The 11,143-nt window shown below is 30.0% G+C and overlaps 1 protein-coding gene across 1 annotated transcript; it reads left to right on the top strand.

Annotated features, from left to right (window-relative positions):
- Window positions 1–758: 758 nt before the first annotated feature.
- Window positions 759–1,416, top strand: LOC114731210 (uncharacterized). The gene has a single exon (XM_028918352.1). It carries the CDS (start codon window positions 759–761, stop codon window positions 1,269–1,271), a length of 513 nt encoding a protein of 170 aa, XP_028774185.1. The 3' UTR covers window positions 1,272–1,416.
- The last annotated feature ends 9,727 nt before the right edge of the window (window positions 1,417–11,143 follow it).

The following is an 11,143-nucleotide window of genomic DNA, read 5'->3' as shown; positions in this document are numbered from 1 at the left end:
ATATTAGTGAAATTAAATAGATTAGTTAATTATAATAAATATCATGATTTCTCTAAAACAATCCTATATAGCTTTTAGTAATTTAGTTTTAAAAAAATGAGATAAAGTGAATTAAAATTTTATATGTATAAAATAAATCAAATTATATATTAATTATAATACAATTTGTTTTTGGAGTTTCGTATGATATTAGCATTTGTTGCAGGCAATATTTTATAGTATTTTGATTAAAAAAACCGATAAATTTTTATGAACATTTTTAATTACCGCAACAACAAAAAAGTAGAAAAAAATAATATAAAATTAGGAAAAAGGCAAAGCCGCAGCAAATGCAATAAACGTGACGCCGCACGTCCTGTAACAGTCCAGTCCAAGTCACTCTCCGAACTCCGCAAATGCCCACTGCGTACGTTCCTCTATCTCTCTCCCTCTCTCTCTCTCTCTCTCTCTTTCCCGCCAATTTTTGGTCTCTAGTAGTATCTTTCTCAACGCGTCGCCACGTCAACCCCTTCCTCCTGCCACGTGTCATCCTCGAATCAACGGCCACCATCGATCTTTTCAAAATCTCTCATCATATCGTTTATCTTCTCCCTCCTTCCTTGTGGGTCCCTTCCAGATACTTCCCTCCCTCTTCCTCCTCCCTCCCTCCCTCCCTCCCGTTTCCTGAGATCCCTCTAATCCCTCTCCTCAACCTTACTTCTAAACCCTATCGCACGGTACAACCCTTCCTATTCTCCGTTCTCTTCCGATTCTGACCTATGGAAGCTCACACCGACGCTCAGGGCTTGTCGGCTGATGACGGCGCCGTCGCGGAGGACGTTTTGGCTTGGTTGTTGATGGACGACGATGGGTCCGGCGGAGAGCTTATGAACCTGTTGGAGCAAGTGGAAGATGCGGTGGCGGAACCAGAAAGCGCAGTGGGTAGAGTGAGGTTCATCGACGACCCGTACTCGTCGCTTTTGGTTTTTCAATCCTCTTCGTCGTACATCACCATAAACGGCAATGAAGAGAGCTGTGGGTCTTCGTTCTCCGATTCCGGCACGTCCGTGATGGCCAGCGTCGACACGAATGGGTTGAGGAGGAAGCTGGTGGATTCGGTGGAAGCGCTGAGCAAGGAGAAAAGCGCGTCGGCTTCGCGCAATGACACAACGCGTGAGGAGGGTGCAGTGATTGGGTGTAACGAGTTTGATTGCGAGTGGGATGATGGAGTTCTGGCGAGGTTCCTCGGGGAAGGAGAAGGAGAAGAGGGCGTCTTCTCAGAAAACCACTGAAGATACGACCGAGGTTTTGTCGTCTTCTTCTTCTTCGATCTTCTCATTTTCATTTTTGTTAAATTTTTTGATCCTCAGAAGGGAAAATGGGAAGTAGGAAATAGAAAATATGTCGGTGGGTGTGCATTTTGTGAAGAAGAGCATGAAGTGAGGGGTTTTGTCATGACACTGTGAATACTGAATAGAATATACAGAAAAAAAACAATGGAAGGAAGGAAAGCTGCTTGTCTTGTTTTGGAAATCGCGTGTTGTTTGTTTCTGGGGTCATCTTTAACCTTTTACAGGTTCGCCTTTCTCTGTCCTTCACATTACTCCCCCCCCCCCCCCAAAAAAAATATTCAATATTCAACTTTCTAACCAAGAAAATCAGGAACAAAAAACGAGTTAAACAAATCAGAAATAACTAGGAGGATCCAGGTATGCAAGGAGTATATTGTCTCTTATTTTCCCTTCTTCCAGTCTGCATGCGAACTATTGAAGATTTATTCAGGGTTTTGAAACCCACAATACATTAAATGTTATGATTCTGGCTTCTGGGGATATGATTTCTGGTGACTCTGGTTCTCTGGGTAGCTAGACAGCTTGAAAGGGGAAGGTCTTCTGATAAGTCCAAATGGGGATGCGCAGCCTTAGGATTTTATTTTAATTTTAAATAATAATGTGTATAATAAAGGAGCCTTTATAAACGTTTAGTTTCATTTTTCGATGCAAATAATGGTTAAAGAGAGGATTTTAAAAAAATTAACACATTTTTTTACATATAATTAACATAATTAATTTTTATATTTATAAATTAATCATTTAATTCTTATATTTAGTATTACAGGGAGTAATAATGACCAAAAACATCTTTTGCTTGAATTGCCAACATCTGTTTTAATGTATATATTTATTTATTTGCTGGGTTCTTTTTTTAATTATTTATTTATTCATATATTATAAGGTACTCAATGGGGATTTTGGATCAAAACACTCCGTGTTTTCCAAACACTTCCGGGTATCTAGAAATAATAAAAATCAATTGCGTATGATTTCATTCCACAAAATTTAATTTATTAACATGATGGGCTAGTTGAACTTGTTTCGTGATGCATATTTTTTCCTTGTCATAAATCATGCATCTTTATTCGGAAAATCTACTTTATTTTTATACAATTATACTAATTAGGATCACATTTTAAAAAAAAAAACTCATAAATCATGAAGATTTATTTATGAATTTTATGTTTTTTTTTTGTTACCTGAGCAAATTTTTATGTTATAAAAAGCTCACGAAATTGAACGAAGTCATTAACATAAAAATGGAGCATGAGTATGCACAGATCCTTTGCATAAGTTCAAAAATTAGTTATTTATGATAACATAAGTTATTAATTAGAAGAGTTTAGTTAATTAGTTGGGAAATTTTATAATCAGTTAGGGATATTATTTGGAAAAAAGTTGATATTTTAGACATAGAATATGTTATATTATGAAACACGTTATAATGAGAGTTAGAAAGAGTAATATGGATTTAATTAAAATGGTTTTCAAAAAATCCAAACCATCAAAACTTGATAAAAATTCAGGTATTTTCAGAAAGTGAAAGTTGCAGAGAGGTGGGAGTGGAGGACACAATAATGAGGAATGGCAAATCCTAATATGAATAATGTGCGAATAAGGTCATTCCTTTTTTGTTATCATGTTTCACGTGCTTCTCTCTCTCTCTTATCCTTCCCATTCTTCTTTCTTCTTCTTCCTTCGAGATATATTTTTTTAAAGAAATTTGAAAGGACTTGAGTAGTAAGTATTTTAAGGAGATGCTTTTTAACAATTTTTGTTATTTTTTAATATTTACATCTTGTTAAAATGTGAATAATCATCTTGAAATTAATAAAATTGGATAATAAAGATGGAAAGAATAACTGATTTCCAACACCTGTATTTCCAACAAAGCTAACTGAGATTTGAGAAGAGTCTATTCCTTATCTTCTAAACATCAAGAAAGGTTAGCCTTTAGCCCCTTACTAGCCAATTATATACTAACTTTGAAGTTTATAAACGAAATCTTATAATTAAGACCAGAAATAGTATAATATAAACTAGCGAATGATAGTCTAGTTGGAGAAATAAAGATTGAAAAAACAAATTTATTTTTACCGATTTTTAAATTAGATTGAATTATTCATAATTTATAAACAGCACAAATTTTTTATATATTTCATATTTTAAGAAAATTGATTTATTTGATTTAAAAATGAAAGGTTGCTGATTGTAACATTTAATTAAATATATTTATTTAGTTACTACTAAAAAGGTATATGAGTTATCATAATAATATTAATAAATACACAAGAATTAAAATTCAAATGTCTAATCAAATGAATGGTAAAATTTCTCGGTAAAGAGGCATGTGCTAACCACCCATTTCCTTATTTTATTTTCAAGATATTGATATGGAAAATTAATTGCAACCAATTACTATTCTAATAGAAGGGATTATAATAGTAGGAGGTCTCAAACTTTATATATAAGTAGACGTATCCTCTTATTATTGTATTATTATTATTATTATTATTATTGATAATCATATTTAAGGTAACGATGGATATTTAACATAGACATCTCTTGTTACATCTACTTTATTGAAGACTTAAACCTTACTTCTTAGATTGTAATGAATTAGATTCAATTCATATTACCAGGAGTTCTCAAACTTTTGGGCATCACTAATTAATTCTGATCTCAGAATTTTACCCATCCAAATGTTTTTTCTTCATTTGAAAAGGATTAGAGTTATGTTTTATTTTCTCATGACTTATGAGAACAATGCGCTTGTGCAATTTTTTTTTATAAGATCGAACTGATTTTTTTTTAATTTCATATTTCTCTAGTTTTATTTATGGAACACATAAAAATAGAGTAGTATTTTTTATTCCTAATATAAGTCACCTCATCAAATTTATTATGTGATATAATTTTACCCATTATTCATTGTTAGAAGTATGTTATTTTCTCCGAAAGTATATGTGTGTGTGTATATATTAAGTAGAAATAAAATTAAAAAGTTATTAAATTTGAATACATAGTTAATAAAGTGTAATATTTTTTTTAATTTCTGTGAAACATATTAAAAGTGAGGAGCAATATATTTGTATGTGTGTAGATATATATTTTTAGGGAGTGTTTAGGTAAAAACAAAACCATAGTTTTAAAAGTGTTTTACGGTATACGAAGTAAATATATGAAAAAATTTACTCGATTTACAAAAAAATACTTCTGAGAAGTGTTTTTGAGGTTACCCTGTCTATTGTTATGTCAAGTATGAAAAAGAAAATCTATAACATTTTTGTGTTTTGAAACTTCAAATGGGGACTGAAAATAAGTGAGGAACCTGAAGATAGGTTTGGGCCAGGCCTTGTAATCACAAGTACTAGACATCAGCTATACCTCAGGCCTGGGCTCCGTCAAGACTACCATTGCAGTCATAACCCTTTTGTTTTTTTTCAATTTCCCCGAGATATTATTAGATGCTAGCACTACACACACACACACACACACACACACATATATATATATATAATATCTAATACTCCCTCCGTTCCTTATTATAAGAGACATTTGATGCTTATAGCATGTTTTCATGTATAAGAGATACTTAAAAGTTGTTTTTATTTTTTTGTATTGATTTCCTATTTTACCCTATTTATTTTGTCTCCAACTCATACTCTCTCTCCCTCCCACTTCTCTTTCTTTTAATAATTTAATTGTTCTTTCTCATACTTTCTCTCCTTATTAATGGGGGTATTGTTGGAAAAAATATTATACTTTTTACATATTAATTGTCCTTAACTAATTTTAACTATTTTTTTTATCAACGTAATTTAGTTATTTGTCTCTTATAATAAGGAACGGAGGGAGTAATATTTTGAATGGAATTGTCTCTCATACAATGATAAATGTACTTATAAAAAAGCTATAAATCTCCTTTTGTTATTTCTCAATAATAATTTTATAAGAATAAGGATAATTTTGGGGTGAAGAAATTAAATGAATTTTTTCATACATTCACTAATATCGATTGGTTATCACATAACCTTTAGGGAGATTGACACTTTGGGAGAAGAATAATTATAATTAAAGGGGTAAATTTGCTTGTATTTTGATTTTGGTCCCTCAATTTTTGTTTTCTTTTAAAATATTGGTCTCTAAAGAGACCAAAATTAAAACGAAGACAAATTTAAGAGATTAAAAGTTATATTGTCCCTAATTAAAAAATGCTGATTCAAAAGATATTGAACTTTCGTTGGAAATAGCGGAATTTTAGTTGGAAATTATAGGAGTTCTGTTAGAAATTGTACTTAACTTTGATGAGGGCGTGTTTAGATTTTTCCTTTAATTTTAGATTTGAATTGGAATCATTGAGGTTGATTGTAATTGATTTAATGATTAATTTTGAGTATAATTTGAAAAACAGAATTGAAAAGTAGGTAATAATAGCTTACTAGATGCTCATGGTTTTAGTTCTATAATTAATTTTGGATCATTATAGCTGTGTTCGGGCACTTTTAAAGGAAACCATAAATTTTTTCTCTTATGATTAATTCTAAAGTGAATTCAAACAGGCAATATAATTTAGTTTCTTTACAACGTCCCATAATATCATACTCCTTAAACTTTATTCGGTGACTGGGTCTCTGAGTCTTTTCCCTCCAAGAAATAAATAAATGTGCAAAATAAACAAATGTTGCCAATAAGAGTTAGTTTTGTTAGTAAGAAATCAGTTTATAACTCACAAGATCGTTAGTTTGAATCTCATTATCAATATAAGGATCTTATTAGTAGATGACCTGTAAGTACTTCTATAAACACCCGAGGATTTTTTTTTTTTTTTTGCTAGGCACGTATATTCTGCTACTGGAAGTAATTCAAAATACTGTTAGGTACTGAATCTAAGCACTGCACCTCTCCTAATAAGAATTTAGACATTAATTCGTCATATTGTGAGGAACTAATCTCTTTCACTAGGTTCAACACCCTTTTCAAGGTTCAGCTTTTATTAGACACAGGTATCCTGCTATTAGAAGCAATCTTATTCGAAGTACTATTAGACATTAAATATAAACACCGCATATTCTCAGCAAAAGTTCAAATATTGATCCTCCAGGTTACGAAATACTAACCCATTTTGTTAGGTTGGACTCCTATTTCAAGATTTAGAACTAACCTTGTTTAAAGGATAACAAACACGATTGTAGGGATAAAAATATTTAAGCGTCAAATTTTAATATCAAAATTACTAATTTCAAATTTGAGGAATAAAAATTAAAAACAAATAAAAATTGATTAAATAAAATGTTAATTGGAAGCATGTAGAATCTGCCCTTTGACGTACTTTGAGACACATGCAATGAATTGCAGCAATGATCTGAAACTGCAAAACGCAGATAAGCTCTCCATTACGTAATGCAGAAGACTGGTTTTTTTTTACCCCACCAGGTAAATATTAATTCGTGTCTTGTCGTAAAAGCATCTTTTGCTTTTGCTTGAATTGCCAACATCTGTTTTAATGTATATATTTATTTATTTGCTGGGTTCTTTTTTTAATTATTTATTTATTCATATATTATAAGGTACTCAATGGGGATTTTGGATCAAAACACTCCGTGTTTTCCAAACACTTCCGGGTATCTAGAAATAATAAAAATCAATTGCTTATGATTTCATTCCACAAAATTTAATTTATTAACATGATGGGCTAGTTGAACTTGTTTCATGATGCATATTTTTTCCTTGTCATAAATCATGCATCTTTATTCGGAAAATCTACTTTATTTTTATACAATTATACTAATTAGGATCACATTTTAAAAAAAAAACTCATAAATCATGAAGATTTATTTATGAATTTTATGTTTTCTTTTGTTACCTGAGCAAATTTTTATGTTATAAAAAGCTCACGAAATTGAATGAAGTCATTAACATAAAAATGGAGCATGAGTATGCACAGATCCTTTGCATAAGTTCAAAAATTAGTTATTTATGATAACATAAGTTATTAATTAGAAGAGTTTAGTTAATTAGTTGGGAAATTTTATAATCAGTTAGGGATATTATTTGGAAAAAAGTTGATATTTTAGACATAGAATATGTTATATTATGAAACACGTTATAATGAGAGTTAGAAAGAGTAATATGGATTTAATTAAAATGGTTTTCAAAAAATCCAAACCATCAAAACTTGATAAAAATTCAGGTATTTTCAGAAAGTGAAAGTTGCAGAGAGGTGGGAGTGGAGGACACAATAATGAGGAATGGCAAATCCTAATATGAATAATGTGCGGATAAGGTCATTCCTTTTTTGTTATCATGTTTCACGTGCTTCTCTTTCTCTCTTATCCTTCCCATTCTTCTTTCTTCTTCTTCCTTCGAGGTTTTTTTTGAAAGGAATTTTTTTTTTCCCCCAATTTGAAAGGACTTGAATTCTGTAATTAGTTATGCGCAATATATTTTTAGTTATATGTAAATGTCTTCTTTTTTTCATAGCTGAAAATAGGTTGCGATCAAACAAGAGTTGTACTGAAGTCTGAAGATGAGTTGTGTTTATGTTTTTAAACATATTTCAAGTACTAATTAGTAGTAAGTATTTTAATGAGATACTTTTCCGGTTTTTAATATAAGACTCATTTAACTAATTTGATTAGATTAAGAAAGTTAGGTAAGTTAGTTAATTATAAGAAATGTAACATGTTTTTCCTAAAACACTATAATCATCTTTCTTAATATCTCACCTTCTTCTTTTACTTGACTATAACTGAGAAAGTATCTATAAGGTAATTTAGTGAAAATTAATTAATAAATATAAGAGATGGGTCTTATATTTAGGATCAAAACTAACTCAACAATTGGGTCCTATAACCGGAGGAGTACTTTTTAACAATTTTTTTTAATATTTATATCTTGTTAAAATGTGAATAATCATCTTGAAATTAATAAAATTAGATGATAAAGGTGGAAAGAATAATTGATTTCCGGCACCTACATGTACAACAAGCCTAACTGAGATTGAGAAGAGCCCATTCCTTTATCTTCTGGACATCAAGAAAGGTAAGCCTTTAGCCCTTTATTAGCCAATGATATATGACATAAACTAGCGAATGATAGTCTAGTTCGAGAAATAAAGATTGAAAAAAACAGAATTTTTTTTTGCCAATTTTAAAATTAGATTAAATTATTTATAATTTATAAACAGCACAAATTTTTTCATATATTTCATGTTTTAAGAAAATTGATTTATTTGATTTAACGATGAAAAGTTGCCGATTGTAACATTTGAGTAATCTATACAAGATTAAAATTCAAACGTCCAATCAAATGAATGGTAAAATTTCTCGGTAAAGAGGCATGTGCTACCCACCCATTTCCTTATTTTATTTTCAAGATATTGATATGGAAAATAATTGCAACCAATTACCATTCTAATAGAAGGGATTATAATAGTAGGAGGTCTCAAACTTTATATATAAGTAGACGTATCCTCTTATTATTGTATTATTATTATTATTATTATTATTGATAATCATATTTAAGGTAACGATGGATATTTAACATAGACATCTCTTATTACATCTACTTTATTGAAGACTTAAACCTTTCTTCTTAGATCGTAATGAATTAGGTTCAATTCATATTACTAGGAGTTCTCAAACTTTTGTGCATTACTAATTAATTCTGATCCGAGAATTTCAGCCATCCAAATGTTTTTTCTTTATTTGAAAAGGATTAGAGTTATGTTTTATTTTCTCATGACTTATGAGAACAATGCGCTTGTGCAATTTTTTTTATAAGATCGAACTGATTTTTTTTAATTTCATATGTCTCTAGTTTTATTTATGGAACACATAAAAAGGAGTAGTATTTTTTATTCCTAATATAAGTCACCTCATCAAATTTATTATGTGATATGATTTTACCCATTATTCATTGTTAGAAGTATGTTATTTTCTCCGAAAGTATATGTGTGCGTATATATATTAAGTAGAAATAAAATTGAAAAGTTATTAAATTTGAATACATAGTTAATAAAGTGTAATATTTTTTTTTAATTTCTGTGAAACATATTAAAAGTGAGGAGTAATATATATGTATCCATGTACATATATATTTTTAGGGGGTATTTGGGTAGAAACAAAACCATAGTTTTAAAAGTACTTTTACAGTATACAAAGTAAATATATAGAGAAGTTTGTCTCAATTTACAGAAAAATACTTCTGAAAAGTGTGTTTGGAGTTACCCTGTCTATTGTTATGTCAAGTATGAAAAAGAAAATCTATAACATTTTTGTGTTTTGAAACCTCAAATGAGGAATGAAAATAAGTGAAGAACCTGAAGATAGGTTTGGGCCAGGCCTTGGAATCACAAGTACTAGACATCAGCTATACCTCAGGCCTGGGCTCCGTCAAGACTACCATTGCAGTTATAACCTTTTTTTTTTCAATTTCCCCGAAGAATCCGCTGGGAAGAGGGAATTCGAGATATTATTAGATGCTAGCACTACATATATATATATATATATATATATATAATATCTAATACTCTCTCCGTTCCTTATTATAAGAGACATTTGATGCTTATGGCATGTTCCCATATATAAGAGACACTTAAAAGTTGTCTTTATTTTTTTGTATTGATTTCCTATTTTACCCCTATTTATTTTGTCTCCAACTCATACTCTCTCTCCCTCCCACTTCTCTTTCTTTTAATAATTTAATTGTTCTCTCTCATACTCTCTCTCCTTATTAATGGGGGTATTGTTGGAAAAAATATTATACTTTTTACATATTAATTGTCCTCAACTAATTTTAACTGTTTTTTTTATCAACGTAATTTAGTTATTTGTCTCTTATAATAAGGAACGGAGGGAGTAATATTTTGAATTGAATTGTCTTTGATACAATGATAAATGTACTTATAAAAAAGCTATAAATCTCCTTTTGTTATTTCTCAATAATAATTTTATAAGAATAAGGATAATTTTGGGGTGAAGAAATTAAATGAATTGTTTCATACATTCACTAATATCAATTGGTTATCACATAACCTTTAGGGAGATTGACACTTTGGGAGAAGAATAATAAGTATAATTAAAGGGGAAAATTTGCTTGTATTTTGATTTTGGTCCCTCAATTTTTGTTTTCTTTTAAAATATTGGTCTCTAAAGAGACCAAAATTAAAACGAAGACAAATTTAAGAGATTAAAAGTTATATTGTCCCTAATTAAAAAATGCTGATTCAAAAGATATTGAACTTTCGTTGGAAATAGCGGAATTTTAGTTGGAAATTATAGGAGTTCTGTTGGAAATTGTACTTAACTTTGATGAGGGCGTGTTTAGATTTTTCCTTTAATTTTAGATTTGAATTGGAATCATTGAGGCTGATTGTAATTGATTTAATGATTAATTTTGAGTATAATTTGAAAAACAGAATTGAAAAGTAGGTAATAATAGCTTACTAGATGCTCATGGTTTTAGTTTTATAATTAATTTTGGATCATTATAGCTGTGTTCGGGTACTTTTAAAGGAAACCATAAATTTTTTCTCTTATGATTAATTCTAAAGTGAATTCAAACAGGCAATATAATTTAGTTTCTTTACAACGTCCCATAATATCATACTCCTTATCCTTTTTTCGGTGACTGGGTGTCTGAGTCTTTTCCCTCCAAGAAATAAACAAATGTGCAAAATAAACAAATGTTGCCGATAAGAGTTAGTTTTGTTGGTAAGAAATCAATTTATAACTCACAAGATCGTTAGTTTGAATCTCATTATCGATATGAGGATCTTATTAGTAGATGACCTGTAAGTACTTCTATAAACACCCGAGGATTTTTTT

Source organism: Neltuma alba, unplaced genomic scaffold, assembly GCF_004799145.2.
Source record: "Neltuma alba isolate B1F8T4 unplaced genomic scaffold, ASM479914v2 tig00012808_pilon, whole genome shotgun sequence".
Taxonomy (NCBI): domain Eukaryota; kingdom Viridiplantae; phylum Streptophyta; class Magnoliopsida; order Fabales; family Fabaceae; genus Neltuma; species Neltuma alba.
This window is presented reverse-complemented; position numbering and strand designations above follow the sequence as displayed.